The sequence below is a fragment of the Scyliorhinus canicula genome, chromosome 8, assembly GCF_902713615.1.
Source record: "Scyliorhinus canicula chromosome 8, sScyCan1.1, whole genome shotgun sequence".
In the NCBI taxonomy this organism is placed as follows: Eukaryota; Metazoa; Chordata; class Chondrichthyes; order Carcharhiniformes; family Scyliorhinidae; genus Scyliorhinus; species Scyliorhinus canicula.
The window spans coordinates 8,986,963-9,003,460 of NC_052153.1; the positions used below are offsets into that span (position 1 = coordinate 8,986,963).

The 16,498-nt window shown below is 48.5% G+C and overlaps 1 protein-coding gene across 3 annotated transcripts in view; it reads left to right on the forward strand.

Annotated features, from left to right (window-relative positions):
• Positions 1-16,498, forward strand: part of musk (muscle, skeletal, receptor tyrosine kinase) — a 176,613-nt gene that overhangs the window by 35,294 nt on the left and 124,821 nt on the right. Inside the window, exon 7 of one of the 3 annotated variants that reach the window (XM_038804136.1) lies at positions 4,366-4,395. The exons of the other annotated variants lie outside the window; for them this stretch is intronic. Within the exon in view, the coding sequence (XP_038660064.1) occupies positions 4,366-4,395 (30 nt within the window). The remainder of the gene's footprint in view (positions 1-4,365; positions 4,396-16,498) is intronic. 3 annotated transcript variants of the gene reach the window in all.

Sequence of the window (16,498 nt, forward strand, 5' to 3'; positions counted from 1 at the left end):
GACTAGCAATCCTGTGGCCCAGGCCTCTGGAGGTACGGGTTCAAACCCCACCACGGCAACTGATGGAATTCAAATTTAATTAACAACCCTGGAATTGAAAGACAATAAATGGTGACCGTGACACTATCATTGATTGCTGTAAGAAAAAAACATCTGGTTCACTAAGGGTGTGGGCATGACGGGCTGAATGGCCTGCTTCTGCACTGTAACAATTCTGTCATTCTGTGAAATCGGCCGTCCTTACCTGGTCTGGCCACAGCGATGTGCTTGACTCTGGCCCTCAAGCCGCTCAGTTCAAGGTATGTAGTGATGGGCCGCAACGTTGCCCTTGGCAACGATGCCCCCATCCCATGAAAGAATTTAAAAAAATACATTTTAAGCCATCCTGCAGCTTTCAAAATGTTTATCTTTAACCAATACTGACACGGCCCTTTAATTATCCCCATCCCCTTAAACTTTATTTATTAACATTTTTACACTACCACAACTGGGTCTGATTCCCTTCCCCACCCCGGGCCGACACTGGACTAGTAAAACCTTGATTTCAAAGTTCTCATCCTTGTTTTCAAAGCCCTCCATGCCCCCCCCCCCCCCATCTCTGCAATCTCCTTCCGCCCATAACCCTCCGAGAATTCTGTAATCCCACAGTTCTGGCCTCTCGCCCACCCTCTGGTGGCGAAGGCCGTGCCCAATTAGCCCACATGCATGTGTTTCGGGCGAACACCTACCGAGAGCCGTTCTGACATAAACCCCATTAAAAGATCAAAGCCCTGGCGATTGTTTTCTACATTTCCTTTCCCGTGGCAGTGATCATCCCTCAAATGGCTGGGGAACATCCTGAGTTGAGGAGGGCATTATATCAACGCTTTAACTTTGTCTGGAATTCTCTGGCCGTTGGGATTCCCTTTTCCCGCCGGCAGCCCCACCCCCCCCCCCCCCCCCCGCTCGGCGGTTACCTGGCGACGTGATGTGTCTTCAATGGGAAAACCCATTGGACTGGGGAAACCGAGACTCCCGCCCATAGAAATTCAAACCTTTTCATTCAGAAATAAAAACAGAAGATCGCTGGTCAATCAGGATTCATCCTTTATTTTTTAAATTCTGTGCTGATATGTGGGCGTCGTTGGCAAAACCAGCGTTTGTTTCCCTAATTACCCTTGGACAGAGTGGCTCATGAGGCAATTTCAGAGTCAACCACATTGCTGTGGGTCTGAAGCCACACTTGGAGCCACACTGAGGCCCCACTTGGAGTATAGTGCCCAAGAAGGATGTGGAGGCTTCAGAGAGGGTGCAGAAGAGATTTACCAGGATGTTGCCTGGTATGGAGGGCATTAGCTATGAGGAGACGTTGAATAAACTTGGTTTGTTCTCACTGGAACGACAGAAGTTGAGGGGCGACCTGATAGAGGTTGACAAAATTATGAGCGGTATAGACAGAGTGGATAGTCAGAGGCTTTTCCCCAGGGTAGAGGGGTCAATTACTAGGGGGCATAGGTTTAAGGTGCGAGGGGCAAGGTTTAGAGGAGATGTACGAGGCAAGTTGTTTACACAGAGGGTAGTGGGTGCCTGGAACCCGCTGCCGGAGGAGGTGGTGGAAGCAGGGACGACAGTGACATTTAAGGGGCATCTTGACAAATACATGAATAGGATGGGAATAGAGAGATATGGACCCCGGAAGTGTAGAAGATTGTAGTTTAGTCGGGCAGCATGGTCGGCACAAGCTTGGAGGGCCGAAGGGCCTGTTCCTGTGCTGTACTTTTCTTTGCTCTTTGTTCACGTGTAGATGGCAGATTTCCGTCGCGACGGCAATGAACCAGATGACTTTCCACCATTACTGAGACTAGCTTTCAATTCCAGGTTCCATTTAGCAAATTTAAGTTCTAAAAGCTGCCGTGGTGGGATTTGTACCTACACCCCCGACCTTTAACCTGGATCTCTAGATTCCGAACACAGTGACACTGCCTCTATACCATCACCCACCCTGGAGACCCTCTTTTGCTCCACGCCGGCCCCTGTCGCCATGTTGCGTTGGGGCCGGGGCGGAGAAGGAGGCTACTGCGCATGCGCGCATTCGCGCTGGTCGCAGTGCGCATACAGACCTGCGGCGCCCATTTGATGCCGGTATCGGCAGCTGGAGCGGCTCTCCAGCTTTTACGACGGCGTCAACACTCTGCCTTCAGATGGGAGAATCCCGCCCCAGGTTTTCCGAACCAGTGATTGCTAAATTTAAATCAGGTTCCCAAATGCAAGTGCCCAATTTAAAAATATTCATGAAGGATTCTATCTCCGCAAGATAGGATATGAACCCATTACCTGACATAAAAATCATCAGCTGTTCCCCAGTTATTTAGGATTTGAATCTCATGCCTTCCCACGCATCATGGGAGTGTGTGAGCAGTGGTTAATATCCAGGCCATCATGAACATATGCTCGCTAACATTGCTTTGTGAAAGTATTCATGAATGATCTGCTCGCTTGGCAAAAAGCATGATGCTGTAATCATGAGCACTGACCCCGCTTGACTACATACTAAATGGTGGGGGGTGTGTCAATTCACCATCACAACCATCAACACCATAACCGGTCTCCTTAAAACACTGAATGGTCGCCTATTGTGCTGTTCAGGTATAATACCTCGAACCTGTCACCTTTGGGATTTAGGCCATGCTGGATTTTGCATATTGTCAGATTTCGGGTCGGGCAGGTAGCAGCATGGGCAGGGGACCTGGGGCAAGCCAGGTTCGGCAGGGTCAAGGGTCATTTGGAGCGGAATGTGAACCGGCAAAATCACTGAACCCACACCTCGCCAATGTAGCCAAATCGTCCGGATACATTTTTTTTCTTAGCTTTACTCAATTCAAATTGCTGCACGAACATTCTAAAAGTGTCCGGTTTTCCGACAACTCCTGTTTAAGGACACCCAGATTTGTTTCGCTACCTGTGTCCGATTAGGCTGAGAATTATTACTGATTGGAGAAAATATCGACTCCGCCCCTCCCTCCCTCCCCTCCCTCCACCCCTCAGCATCACATATTTAAGAATAAAAGTAAAACACTCCGGGATGCGGGTGAATTCTCCGCCGGTGGGAGTCCCTGTTCCGGCAGCAGTGCAGGCCCGCCCGCAGTATCCCGGCTGTGTGGGACGGCTACAGGGAGAGATCCCATTGGCCAGCAGCGGGAAAGGGGAATCCCGCTGCCAGCGACAGCGTGCCGCTGAGGAACATGTGACTGGGGAGGCGGAGAATTCACCCCCTGAAATACAAAACGGAAAGTGCCGGAGAAACGCAGCGAAGTCTGGCAGCGTCGGTGGGGAGAGAAACAAAATTATCATCTTGAGACCAATGTGACTCTTCTTTGGAAATAGCGGGAGGTAGAAACGTGGTGGGTTTTAGACCGTTAAGAGGAGTGGGAGGTGCAAGAAAGGGGAAGTCTGGGACAGGATAGGCAGAGGACGGGAGACGCTAAACGACAAAGATGTTATGGAACAAGAGGCAAAGCGAGTGATAACGGTCGTGGTTGGTTTGTAATTCTCTCCATCTGCTGCCAGCCCCACTGGGTTTTCCAGCACTTCCTACATTTATGTCAACTGTGCAACATGCTTGCAACTCCCTGACATCACTGGCCCACATTATCAGTTCCCCCCACACTCTGTACCTATCCCAGATCCACTGTGAGCTGGTGTCAGCAGACGACAGTCCGATCTCCTTAGTCTAAAGTATGCATTGTAGTTCCAGATGAATTATTGTTAAGTTTGTGGTGATGTGCATCACTGTAAATACACAAGGGGTTAATGTAAATACACATAGACTAGCTAGACACTAGAGGGAGCACCAGAGACATGGCACACAGACATTCAACCAATAGGTCAGTAAGATAGGACACGACTAATGGGCATTCACGATACACACAGAGGTGACACCACCACAGGGGGGCATTACACCAACCCATATATAAAGGACACAGCACACATGATCTTCTTCTTTCCAGTGGAGACTCTCAGTGTGTACACAGGGTTGATTCAACACATCACACCCACCACGTGGATTGTAGCAGACTGGTTTGTCAGTCTGAGTAGCTATAGCAGGATTAACGGGAGAGTAATAAACGTGTTAAAGCTATCTCCAAGTCTGAACCTTCCTTTGTCAGAGTGCACATCAAGGAAGCAGCTTATGCCATGTCAAGAGCAGAACAAAACAAAGTTGGTAGACGAGAGCGTGTGATCTAATGTTCCACTTACAGACGTGCGCATTGTTCCTGTGGTTTGATTAACAGCTGTGATTCTGGCGCTCGCTGTTCACTGCATTTATTCTGCCGTACTGGAAGGTTTTCTCAATTTAACGTTCTTCTTGTTTCTTTATGGCGATAGAAGGAAATGAAACTCAGCAAGACATCAAAGGTATCCTCAACTCCTCTGCTACAAATGTGTCTTGTGGAACTAGAATATCATGTCGTGTGTAGCCCTCTAGATGAATTGGGATTTTGTTCACATGGGGCAGTCCTTCATTCAAAGGAACCATCCAAAAAATCGGATGTGCCACACAAATGAAAAATGTGAAAACAGAAAAGTACTGGGGCAGGTGGAGACCCTCACTGAGCAGAGGGAACACAACTGTTCGAAGCAAGAGTAGGCCATTCTGCCCCTCAAGCCTACTCCGCCGTGGCTGATTCTTATTGTGGTCTCAATGCCACCTTTCTGTCTCCGTGCACTCCCCCAACCCCCCCAAACCCCCCCGCCCCCTTACCCCATCCAGTAACCCTCAACCATCTAACCCAGCTTTGACTATATTCGAGGACCAGTCTCCACTGCCCTCTGGGGAGCAGAATGCCAAAGGCTGACAAGCGTCTGAGAGAAAAAGTTCCTCTGAAAAAATTAGACGAAGCCTTGATAGAAGAGGTAGAATACGGTGGGGTAGCTGTCACTGACAGATTTACTCATTATTTTATTTTACGCACAGTCGTCAACAAGGAAACGTATGTGTAGGGAGAGGATGGAAAGTCTTGTGGTGCGGTGGGTAGCGTACCTGTCTCTGAGCCGGATGCTCCGGGTTCAAGTCTCAGTCCAGGACTCAGTGGCCGAGGGAGGTGCTTTCATAACACGGCCAAGTAGGCCGATTAGCGGCCTGTGAACCCTTCCAATGTGTTTGTGACAGGAGGCAACAGCGGGAGAGTCCCCTGGTCAACCAGAACAGTGTGGTCTCTGTAGAACAACAGCCTCCTCTTTTTAAAATGGTATGTTGGCCTTCATTGCAAGAGGTTTTGAGTTCAGAAGTAGCGATGTCTTACTGCCATTGCGTAGGGCCTTGGTGAGGGCAGACTGGGAGTATTGCATGCAGTTTGGCCTACCTACCTAAGAAAGGATATACTTGCCATTCCGGGAATGCAGCAGGGATTCGTTAAGCTGATAACGGGGTTGGCAGGACGGTCCTAAGAGGAGAGATTGGTTCAACTGGGCCTGTATTCACCAGAGTCCAGAAGGATGAGTGGTGATCTGATTGAAACGTATAAAATTCTAACAGGGCTGGACAGACTCGATGCAGGGAGAAAGTTTTCCGTGGTTGAGGAATTTAGAACCAGGGGTAGTCTCTGGATACGGGGTAGTCCATTCAGGCCTGAGGTGAGGAAACATCTCTTCACTCAAAGGATAGTGAATCTGTGGAGTTCTCTACCACAGAAGGTTGGGGAGAACAAATCATTGAATATAGTCAAGGAAAACATAGATACTATTTTTAGATTTTAATAGTATCAAGGAGTATGGAGGGAAAGCAGGAATATGGCATTCAGATTGACAATCAGCCATGTTGAATGGTGGAGCAGCCTCAAAGGGCCGAATAGCCTATTCCTGCTCCTGGTTTCTGTGTTTCTAAAAGGCTGTGACATCATTCTCCTCACTTCGAGGGATGACCAGGGAGATGATTAACCCCTTTTACCCCCCAGTATCATTCTGGATTCACTGCAGTCAGTCCAAGACCTGGGGCGGGATTCTCCCGTACCCAGTGGGGCAGGGGGTCCCGGTGGGACGGAGTGGCGTGAACCACTCCGGCGTCGGGCCTCCCCAAAGGTGCGGAATCCTCTACACCTTCAGGGGCTAGGCCCGCCCCAGAGTGGTTAGCGCCCCGCCGGCCGGTGGGATAGGGGCTTGGCGCTGCGCCAACTGGCGCTGAAGGGTCTCCGCCGGCCGGCGCGAGTCGGCGCATGCTGGCGTCATCCCCGCGCATGCGCGGGAGGGTTTGCCTCCGCATCGGCCATCGCGGAGGACTACAGCGGCCGATGCAGAGAAATAGGGTGCCCCCATGGCACAGGCCCGCCTGTGGATCGGCCGGCCCCGATCGTGGGCCAGGCCACCGTGAGGGCACCGCCCGGGGCCAGATCCCCCCGCGACCCCCCCAGGAACCCCGGAGCCCGCCCGCGCCCCCAGGTCCCACTGGTCAGGTACCTACTCTAACTTACACCGGCGGGACCGGCTACAGACGGGCAGGACTTCAGCTCATCATGGGCCGGAGAATTCAGGCGCCCCCGGCGCCCATTGAGTCGCGCCGGACCCTGCCATTCTCCGAGGTAGGAACCGATTCTGTAATGGGGAATAGATAAATATTTTAAAAGTTAAATGTCGGCATTTGCTTCAAAACATATTTAATATGTACAGAAGAGAAATGAGTGTGTACTGGGGCACTGGTTTATTAGAGAATCATTGAGTGATACAGTAAAGAAGGAGGCCATTCAGCCCATTGAACATGACCTGGCTCTTTGAAAGAGCTACCCAATTAGCCCCACTCCCCTTTCCTTCATCATTGCCCTGCAACGGCTACCATTACTAGCATGCATTTAATTCTTCTTTTCAAGGTTATTATTGAGTTGGCTTCCACAGTCTTTTCAGGCAGTGCGAGTTGAGAACAATTTACAGTGTGAAAATAAATCTCCCGCTGTCTCCTCTGGTCCTCTTGCAAACTAACTTAAATCTTTTTGCTCCGGTTACTGTTGCCACCCAACACTCCAAAGACCCCATAGCCAGTGAAAACAGTTCCTCCTATGTACTCTTCCTAAACCCACAATTCAATTGGAAACACCTTCATTAAATCTCCTCCTATCCATCTCTGCTTGAATGGGGTAATTGATATCAAAGACATGCTTATTACTCAGGGTATCTGGGTATCCATCGTTGAGCTTACATCAATATTTACTTTTGGTTAATAGCTCATTTCTGTTTCTTGACATCCGTAGATACAGCAACAAAATACTTCCTTGAAAATTTGTGAACTGTAAAAGGTTCTAAAGTCTAGCCATGTCATTTTTTAAAAATAAATTTAGAGTACCCAATTTATTTTTTCCAATTAAGGGGCAATTTAGCGTGGCCAATCCACCTACCCTGCACATCTTTGGGTTGTGGGGGCGAAACCCACGCAGACACGGGGAGAATGTGCAAACTCCACACGGACAGTGACCCAGAGCCGGGATCGAGCCTGGGACCTCGGCGCCGTGAGGCTGCAGTGCTAACCACTGCGCCACCGTGCTGCCCCTAAATTCTTGTCAAATAATGAAGGTTGATAGATGTATAAAGGTGTGTTACCCTCCAACACCCCAAACATCAGCACCTCGGTTTGGATCACTCACATGAGCTCAATTGGGCATCAGTGATGGAGGGCAGGACCTGCCAGCGATACAGTTACATGTGGAATGTGGCTGGCTGAGATCATACTCCCTTCAATTCCATCAAATAAATGACAAGGTTCACTGTGGAAATAATGGCTTTAGCGGGATATTCAAAATTATGATGTTTTTGTTGACTTAATAGTAGGTTGAGAATATTCAACAGAAAAAAAAGTTGCTCATTTATCTTTTCATGGATTGGAGCACATTAATCAATCTGTGTAATGCTCACCGTAGCTGCATCAGTGGGAACAGAAGTGGGGGCGGGCGTGGAAACAGTAGAAGACACAACTTGGATCGAATGCTGAAAAGGGGGCTACGTTGTCAAAGATTTTTGTCTTGCACTCATCAGAACAAGCACAAGAATGCCAAATTTCAAAGGGAACAACAATATGTATCATAGCAGAAAAGGGTGCTGATTGGTTGGCAAGTTGGATTGGATTTGTTTATTGTCACGTGTACCGAGGTACAGTGAAAAGTATTTTTCTGCAAGCAGCTCAACAGATCATTCAGTACATGGGAAGAAAAGGGAATTGAACAGAATTCAAGAAAATACATGAGAATACATGATAGGGCAACACAAGATATACAATGTAACTACATAAGCATTGGCATCGGATGAAGCAGACAGGGTGTAGTGTTAATGAGGACAGTCCATAAAAGGGTCATTTAGGAGTCTGGTGACAGTGGGGAAGAAGCTGTTTTTGAGTCTGTTCGTCCGTGTTCTCAGACTTCTGAATCTCCTGCCCGATGGAAGAAGTTGGAAAAGTGAGTAAGCCGGGTGGGAGGGATCCTTGATTATGCTGCCTGCTTTCCCCCGGCAGCGGGAGGTGTAGATGGAATCAATGGATGGGAGGCAGGTTCGTGTGATGGACTGGGCGGTATTCACGACTCTCTGAAGTTCCTTGCGGTCCTGGGCCGAGCAGTTGCCATACCAGGCTGTGATGCAGCCCGAGAGGATGCTCTCTATAGTGCATCTGTAAAAGTTGGTAAGGGTTAATGTGGACATGCCAAATTTCCTTAGTTTCCTGAGGAAGTAAAGGCGCTGTTGTGCTTTCTTGGTGATAGCGTCGACATGAGTGGACCAGGATAGATTTTTGGTGATGTGCACCCCTAGGAATTTGAAACTGCTCACCATCTCTACCTCGGCTCCGTTGATGCTGACAGGGGTGTGTACAGTACTATGCTTCCTGAAGTCGATGACCAGCTCTTTAGTTTTGCTGGCATTAAGGGAGAGATTGTTGTCGTTGCACCACTCCACTAAGTTCTCTATCTCCCTCCTGTATTCAGACTCGTCGTTGTTCGAGATCCGGCCCACTATGGTCGTATCGTCAGCAAACTTGTAGATGGAGTTGGAACCAAGTTTTGCCATGCAGTCGTGTGTGTACAGGGAGTAGAGTAGGGGGCTAAGTACGCAGCCTTGCGGGGCACCGGTGTTGAGGACTATTGTGGAGGAGGTGTTGGTGTTCATTCTTACTGACTGTGGTCTGTTGGTCAGAAAGTCAAGGATCCAGTGGAGAGCCAAGTCCTAGGTTTTGGAGCTTTGATATGAGCTTGGCTGGGATTATGGTGTTGAAGGCGGAGCTGTAGTCAATAAATAAGAGTCTGATGTAGGAGTCCTTGTTTTCGAGATGCTCTAGGGATGAGTGTAGGGCCAGGGAAATGGTGTCTGATGTGGACCGGTTGCGACGGTATGCGAATTGAAGTGGGTCAAGGTGTTCCGGGAGTATGGAGGTGATGCGCTTCATGATCAGCCTCTCAAAGCACTTCATTACAACTGACGTCAGGGCCACCGGGCGGTAGTCATTGAGGCACGTTGCCTGGTTCTTCTTTGGTACCGGTATGATGGTGGTCTTCTTGAAGCAGGTGGGGACCTCGGAGTGGAGTAGGGATAGGTTAAAGATGTCTGTGAAAACCTCTGCCAGCTGGTCCGCGCAGGTTCTGAGTGCACGACCAGGGATCCCGTCCAGGCCCATCGCCTTCCGTGGGTTCACTTTCAGGAAGGCCGATCTGACTTCGGAAACTGTGATGGTGGGTATGGGTGAATTATGGGTTGCTGGGGCACTCGATAGCGGGTTGTTGGTTACCTGCTCAAACCGAGCATAGAATGCGTTAAGTTCATCGGGGAGGGGTGCACTGCTGCCAGAGATACTGCTCGGCTTCGCTTTGTAGCCCGTTATGTTGCTTAGTCCTTGCCACAACCGCCGAGAGTCTGTCTGTGACTCTAGCTTAGTTTGATATTCTCTCTTGGCATCTCGGATGGCTTTGCGGAGGTCGTACCTGGATTTCTTGTATAGGACAGGGTCGTCTGCCTTGAACGCCTCAGATCTGTCCTTCAGTAGGGAGTCAATCTCGCGGTTGAGCCATGGTTTCCGGTTGGGGAACGTACGTACTGCTTTCTTTGGCACGCAGTCGTCCACACATTTGCTGATGAAGTCTGTGACGGTGGTGACATACTCATTTAAGTTAGTCGCTGAGTTCTTAAATATGGACCAGTCCACTGTCTCCAAGCAGTCACGTAAGAGCTCTTCTGTCTCCTCAGACCAGCACTGCACAACCTTCTTAGCTGGATTCTCCCGCTTGAGTTTCTGCTTGTAAGCCGGGAGAAGGAGCACAGTCTTATCGACAGTCAAGTCGACCCTGATTGGCCGGACTATTGCCTTGGAGAAAACCCTCTACTTGGGGTTTCGGAAGAAATTGCAGAGTGGACCTCGGCCACCAATGAGGGAGCAAAATGGATGGGTTATTCCGAGGTGCACATGAGTTACGTGCCCAACACATCCATCTTGCGGCACCCAGGTTTCCCACGGTCAATTGGAAAGCACACTGGTGACTACAGACTTGGCATCCCCTTTTTGCCCATCTCTATATTTTCTATCATAAATAAATCAAAGTGCACTTAGAAAATTGAAAATGCAGATGGTCTTTTAAGTTAATACCTCATCGCAGCATCCTGTGGCGATCAATCTTTCGTTGCTGGAGATTCCAGGACAATTCCAAAAGGCCGCAAATCCTAGTCTACGTCCAATACTTGGCACAAGATGTAGGATCTGTCAGCCCAAAGTCTTATCAATGTCAATATTCCACAAGGGAAGTTCAAACTTGACACATTGCGCTAGTATAATGATGATCAAAACCGAGACATCCGCTTCATGAACCCAAAGAGTCACAAGCTCAGTTCCTGAGGATGGAATCAATCCACCCCCCCCCCCCCCCTCCCCTCCCCCACCCCGATCACTCCACAGGGAATAACTGAACGCTCTTTTATTCAGAGAGGCAGACACAAGACTTGGCAAAAGCGGAGACACTAACCATACTTTGCATCAGTCTTCACTCTTGATAATCATGTGCAACTGACAAGATTGGATGCTGCTGGTAACAATATAGTTGTTAATGTTACACGCAGGCGAACGTATGAATTAAGAGCAGGGGGTAGGCCACTGTCAGTTAATAAGGTTGTGATCTGATTTTAGTCTGAACTCCACACTCCCGCCTGCCCCCAGTGACCTTTCACCCCATTGCTAATAAATAATCTATCCACCTCTAGCTTAAAAGTGTTCAAAGGTTCTTGTGTCCACGGCCTTTCACGAAAGCGAGTTCCAAAGACCTCATAGAATTTACAGTGCAGAAGGAGGCCACTCGGCCCATCGAGTCTGTACCGGCTCTTGGAATGAGAACCTTCCACCCTATCCCCATAACCCAGTAACCCCACCCAACACTAAGGGCAATTTTGGACACTGAGGGCAATTTATCATGGCCAATCCACCTAACCTGCAATCTTTGGACTGTAGGAGGAAACCGGAGCACCCGGAGGAAACCCACGCAGACACGGGGAGGATGTGCAGACTCCGCACAAGACAGTGACCCAAGCCGGAATCGAACCTGGGACCCTGGAGCTGTGAAGCAATTGTGCTATCCACAATGCTACCGTGCTGCCCATGACCCTTGCAGAGAAAAAAATTCCCCTCACCCGTCTTAAATGGGTGACCCCCTTATTTTTAATCAGTGACCCCTAGTTCTAGAACCCCTAGTTCTAGAACCCCTAGTTCCAGTGTCTCTCTTCAGATTCCCGAGGGGTATTTGTTGGTTTCTCATCTCACCAGAACAAGCACAAGAATGCCAAATTTCAAAGGGAACAACAATATATATCATAGCAGAAAAGGGTGCTGATTGGTTGGCAAGTCGACTCTGATTGGCCGGACAATTGCCATGGAGAAAATCTTCTACTAGGGGTTTAGGAGGAAATTGCAGAGAGTGGATCTCGGCCACCAATGAGGGAGCAAAAATGGATGGGTTATTCACCATGAGAAGGGAGGCCTGCGCTTGATTTAAAAAAAACTTTTTATTGAAGCCAATTTCAATTTTTCATTACCAAGAAATACAAAAGTCTGCAATAACAGGAAACAAACACCTCTCTCCCTACATGCAACAACCCCTCCTTTCCAGTTTTCCACCCCACCCCCTCATCCAAACAAGAAACAAAACGCAACCCCCCCCCCCCCCCCCCCCCCCCCCCCGGACGACTCAATACTCTATAAAGACGCCGATGAACAGCTTCCACCTTGAGATGAACTCCTCCTCCACACATCAAAGGGTGAACTTGATCTTTCCCAAATGCAGGAACTCTGCCAAATCGCTCACCCAATGCCCTAGCCTTTGGCGGCTCCGGACCTTGCCAGCACGTTAGAATCCATCTCTGGGCTATCAGGGAGGCGAAAGCCAACACGTCGGCCTCTCTCCTCACCTGCACCACTGGGTCCCTTGACACTCCAAATATCACCACCTCCGGACTTGGGGTACCTCTACCCGCCCCCCCCCCCCCCCCCAAAATCCTTGATATTACGCCTGAAAATCCCTTCCAAAAGCCCCTCAAACTTGGACACGCCCAAAACATGTGCACATGATTCACAGGCCCCCTGCACAACGCCCGCACCTATCCTCCATCCTGGACACCGTCATGTGGGCCCTGAAAGTTGAAAAGATTCTCCAAAATAAAGGGCATCGCCTGGGTGACAGCTCCCTATAACACAAAAATTGAAATGGGATTCACTCTCATATCATTACAAAGTATAAAATCTCAAAACAAAAAAAAACACATTCACTCCCAGTCACTTTCTTAGTTGTGGTCTGGATTATCTCATCAATTCCAACTGGGTCTCTAAGTTCTGGACAGGGCACCTGAATATGTTAAAATAAGAGAGAATAAACCTTTTGGGAAGACCTAGGAGCCTTGAAATAGATTGGGCGATGCCCTCGATAATTTCCCCCCCAAACCTACAGTCAAACAATAGGAAACCTGACATCGATATTCAGTTACTGTGTCCCATCTACCAGACGTAAGAGATGACCAAGGAGCTAATCACAGGAGCACCTCGTTCACCAAATTCTCTCCTAGGTTGGAGATTGGTCATTCGTTCCTATCAATGGGTCAGTTGGCAAACATGCCACGCTCTACCTCTGGCCCGGTCGGAGGTTACAGTGTTGAATTGGGTAGTCTCATTTGGGGAGGTGCGCGTGACCCGTTGACCTTATAAGAACATAAGAACATAAGAACTAGGAGCAGAAGTAGGCCATCTGGCCCCTTGAGCCTGCTCCGCCATTCAATTAGATCATGGCTGATCTTTTGTGGACTCAGCTCCACTTTCCGGCCCGAACACCATAACCCTTAATCCCTTTATTCTTCAAAAAACTATCTATCTTTACCTTAAAAACATGTAATGAAGGAGCCTCAACTGCTTCACTGGGCAAGGAATTCCATAGATTCACAACCCTTTGGGTGAAGAAGTTCCTCCTAAACTCAGTCCTAAATCTACTTCCCCTTATTTTGAGGCTATGTCCCCTAGTTCTGCTGTCACCCGCCAGTGGAAACAACCTGCCCGCATCTATCCTATCTATTCCCTTCATAATTTTAAATGTTTCTATAAGATCCCCCCTCATCCTTCTAAATTCCAACGAGTACAGTCCCAGTCTACTCAACCTCTCCTCATAATCCAACCCCTTCAGCTCTGGGATTAACCTAGTGAATCTCCTCTGCACACCCTCCAGCGCCAGTACGTCCTTTCTCAAGTAAGGAGACCAAAACTGAACACAATACTCCAGGTGTGGCCACACTAACACCTTATACAATTGCAACATAACCTCCCTAGTCTTAAACTCCATCCCTCTAGCAATGAAGGACAAAATTCCATTTGCCTTCTTAATCACCTGTTGCACTTGTAAACCTTGGGGAAGGACTGGCTCAAGCTGCAGTTCCACCACTCCTTATTTTAAAGGCTTTCAATACCTGTCTACCTTCGCCCAAGGACTATTTCAGTAAGTACCACAAAATATTTGGAAATATATAAAAGTGTGAGTCAGTGCACCTCAGGAAATGGGAGGAGAAAATTCAATGCAAGTCAATTGGATCAAAATGCATCCATTTACTTATAGAGGGTGATGGACAATCCTTTCAGAATTCCCCTGTGCTCCCAGCGCACTGTTGCCAGGGATTTTCTGAGAGGCACAGCAGAAACCAGTTAGTCCCCAAATTAAGGGCAGGTCCCGACGCACGGGGACACCGCCACAGCTGGAACACTGGGGCTGATCCAGTGAACAAAACAAGGCTTGAATGTTAAAGGACTGCAACCTCAGCAGAAAAGAACTATCAGATCTGCATGCGGAATGTCGATGAGGTAACCCAAAAGGAGTGCCAAAGGACATTTTGTTTATTTCCCTTTGATCAAGTCTATTCCGTCTTACATCCACGCCCCTTCGATGGTACCGTTTCAAAGTCAAGTTCACCCTTCATGTCAGCATGATCCTGGGTCATTGGTGGAACCCAGACCTTTCAGTTTTTGGATTATGTTTATTCTTCAGTTTATTGAGAAGAAACCTTTCTGAAGGAAACTCCCTCAGCACAGGACATGAATGAATGAGCATGTTGCCGGGGCCGGAGAATTTTGAATTCTGAGGAACAATTGGATAGGCGAGGGTTGTTTTCTTTGGAAAGGGGGAGGCTGAGACTGGAGTCCTCAGAGGTTGAGACCAAATTCAAGTGTATAAAGTCCTGAGGGTTCTACTCCTACTGGTTAGGAAAATCTAATCTCCTTGGTTGAGGGGTCCATGACCAAAGGGCAAAGATTTAAAGTAAGGGGTAGGAGGTTTAAAGTTGATTCATGGAGAAATGATTTCTCTCAGATGGCAATGGCATTCTGGAGCGCACATCCTGAAAGGGTGGTAGAGGCAAAAACCCTCAGAACTTTTTTCAAAGAGTTTGGAGGTGTAGTTGAAGTACCATAACCTACAAGGCTGTGGACTAGAATCATAGAATTTACAGTGCAGAAGGAGGCTATTCGGCCCATCGAGTCTGCATCGGCCCTTGGAAAGAGCACCCTACCCAAGACCATGCCTCCATCCTATCGCGGTAACTCAGTAACCCCACTTAACCTTTTTGGAAACTAAGGGCAATTCAGCATGGCCAATCCACCTAACCTGCACATCTTTGGACTATGGGAGGAAACCGGAGCACCTGGAGGAAACCCACGCAGACACGGGGAGAACGTGCAGTCTCCGCACAGACAGTGACTCAAGCCGGGAATCGAACCTGGGACCCTGGAGATGTGAAGCAACTGTGCTAACCACTGTGCTACCGGGCTGCCTAAGAGCTGGAAAGTGGGATTATGCTGGAAGGCACAGACAAAGCGGGCTGAATGGCCTCCTTTTGTTTTCTAAACACCTTCGATTTCTTTGAATGGTCTAAGAGAGTGTTGGAACCCCGCAACCTGAATCTTTTGAGTAGCAAATGAGTTCCTAATGCAAATCCTCACGAAAAAGTGAAGATCTATTCCCCCTATCTTGTTTGTCCATACCCAGACCGCCAAAGATTTAAAATCATTGGCAACCGATCTGGTCAGAAGATGCAGACGTCTCTTACTACTCAGGAGGTCTCAGGATCTGGAACACTCGACCGGAAAAGGTGAGGGAGGTTGACATTCCATCAACAATTTGAAAAGAGAGACGGACCCGCGGATGAGGGACTTGCAGGATAATGGTCAAAATGTGTGAATTAGCACAGCTTCTCTTTCAAAGAACGAGCACAAATATGATAGGCCGAATGGCATCCTTCTGCACTGTTATGTTCATATAACTCGTTAACATATTTAGCAAGTAAGACTGTTTGTGATGTTGCTATCTCTGACCTCATCCAGCCTAAACAACCCCCTAAAGCTCCTCTTATTCCAGCTCATTGAGCGCCAAGTTTGATTGCTCTGCCATTGTTGGTCACGCCTTCAGTTACCCCAGTCCTTAGCTCTGGAATTCCCTCTGTGTCTCTTACCCTCATTTTCTCCCCTTAGGGCACTCCAACATTTTTCCATCATCTGCCCTAATGTCATGCTATGTGGCCTAATGCCATATTTTGTCTTATAAAGCTCGTCCGAAATGTCTTTGGATGTTTTATTATTTAAAAGCCGCTATTGTTGTGAAAAACACGATATGAAGGAAAGTTGTTCGAATATCTGCGCTTCAGCCTCAGAATAAATTCAATAACGACAACATTTTTATGACACCAGAAAGATGAATAACATTAGTGCTGGGGAATAACACACTTCCTGTTTCAAACTCAAGCTTCACCCACTCGACTGGAGTGAACTATTGGAGAGGATTTTGCACAACTGTTTGACCTGAGTGAGGTTGTCAGCTGGTGTTGCATTAGTGACAGACGCGTTGCTAACCTTCCAGGATTGGCCTGGAGTCTCCAGGAATTCAAGATCGATCTCCAGGAAAACGGGGTGAATTCTCCGTCTCCAGCCGAGTGTTCCTCAACGGTTTCCCGTCGCTGGTAGCGGGATCCCCCGTTCCGCCCGCCGGCCAATGGG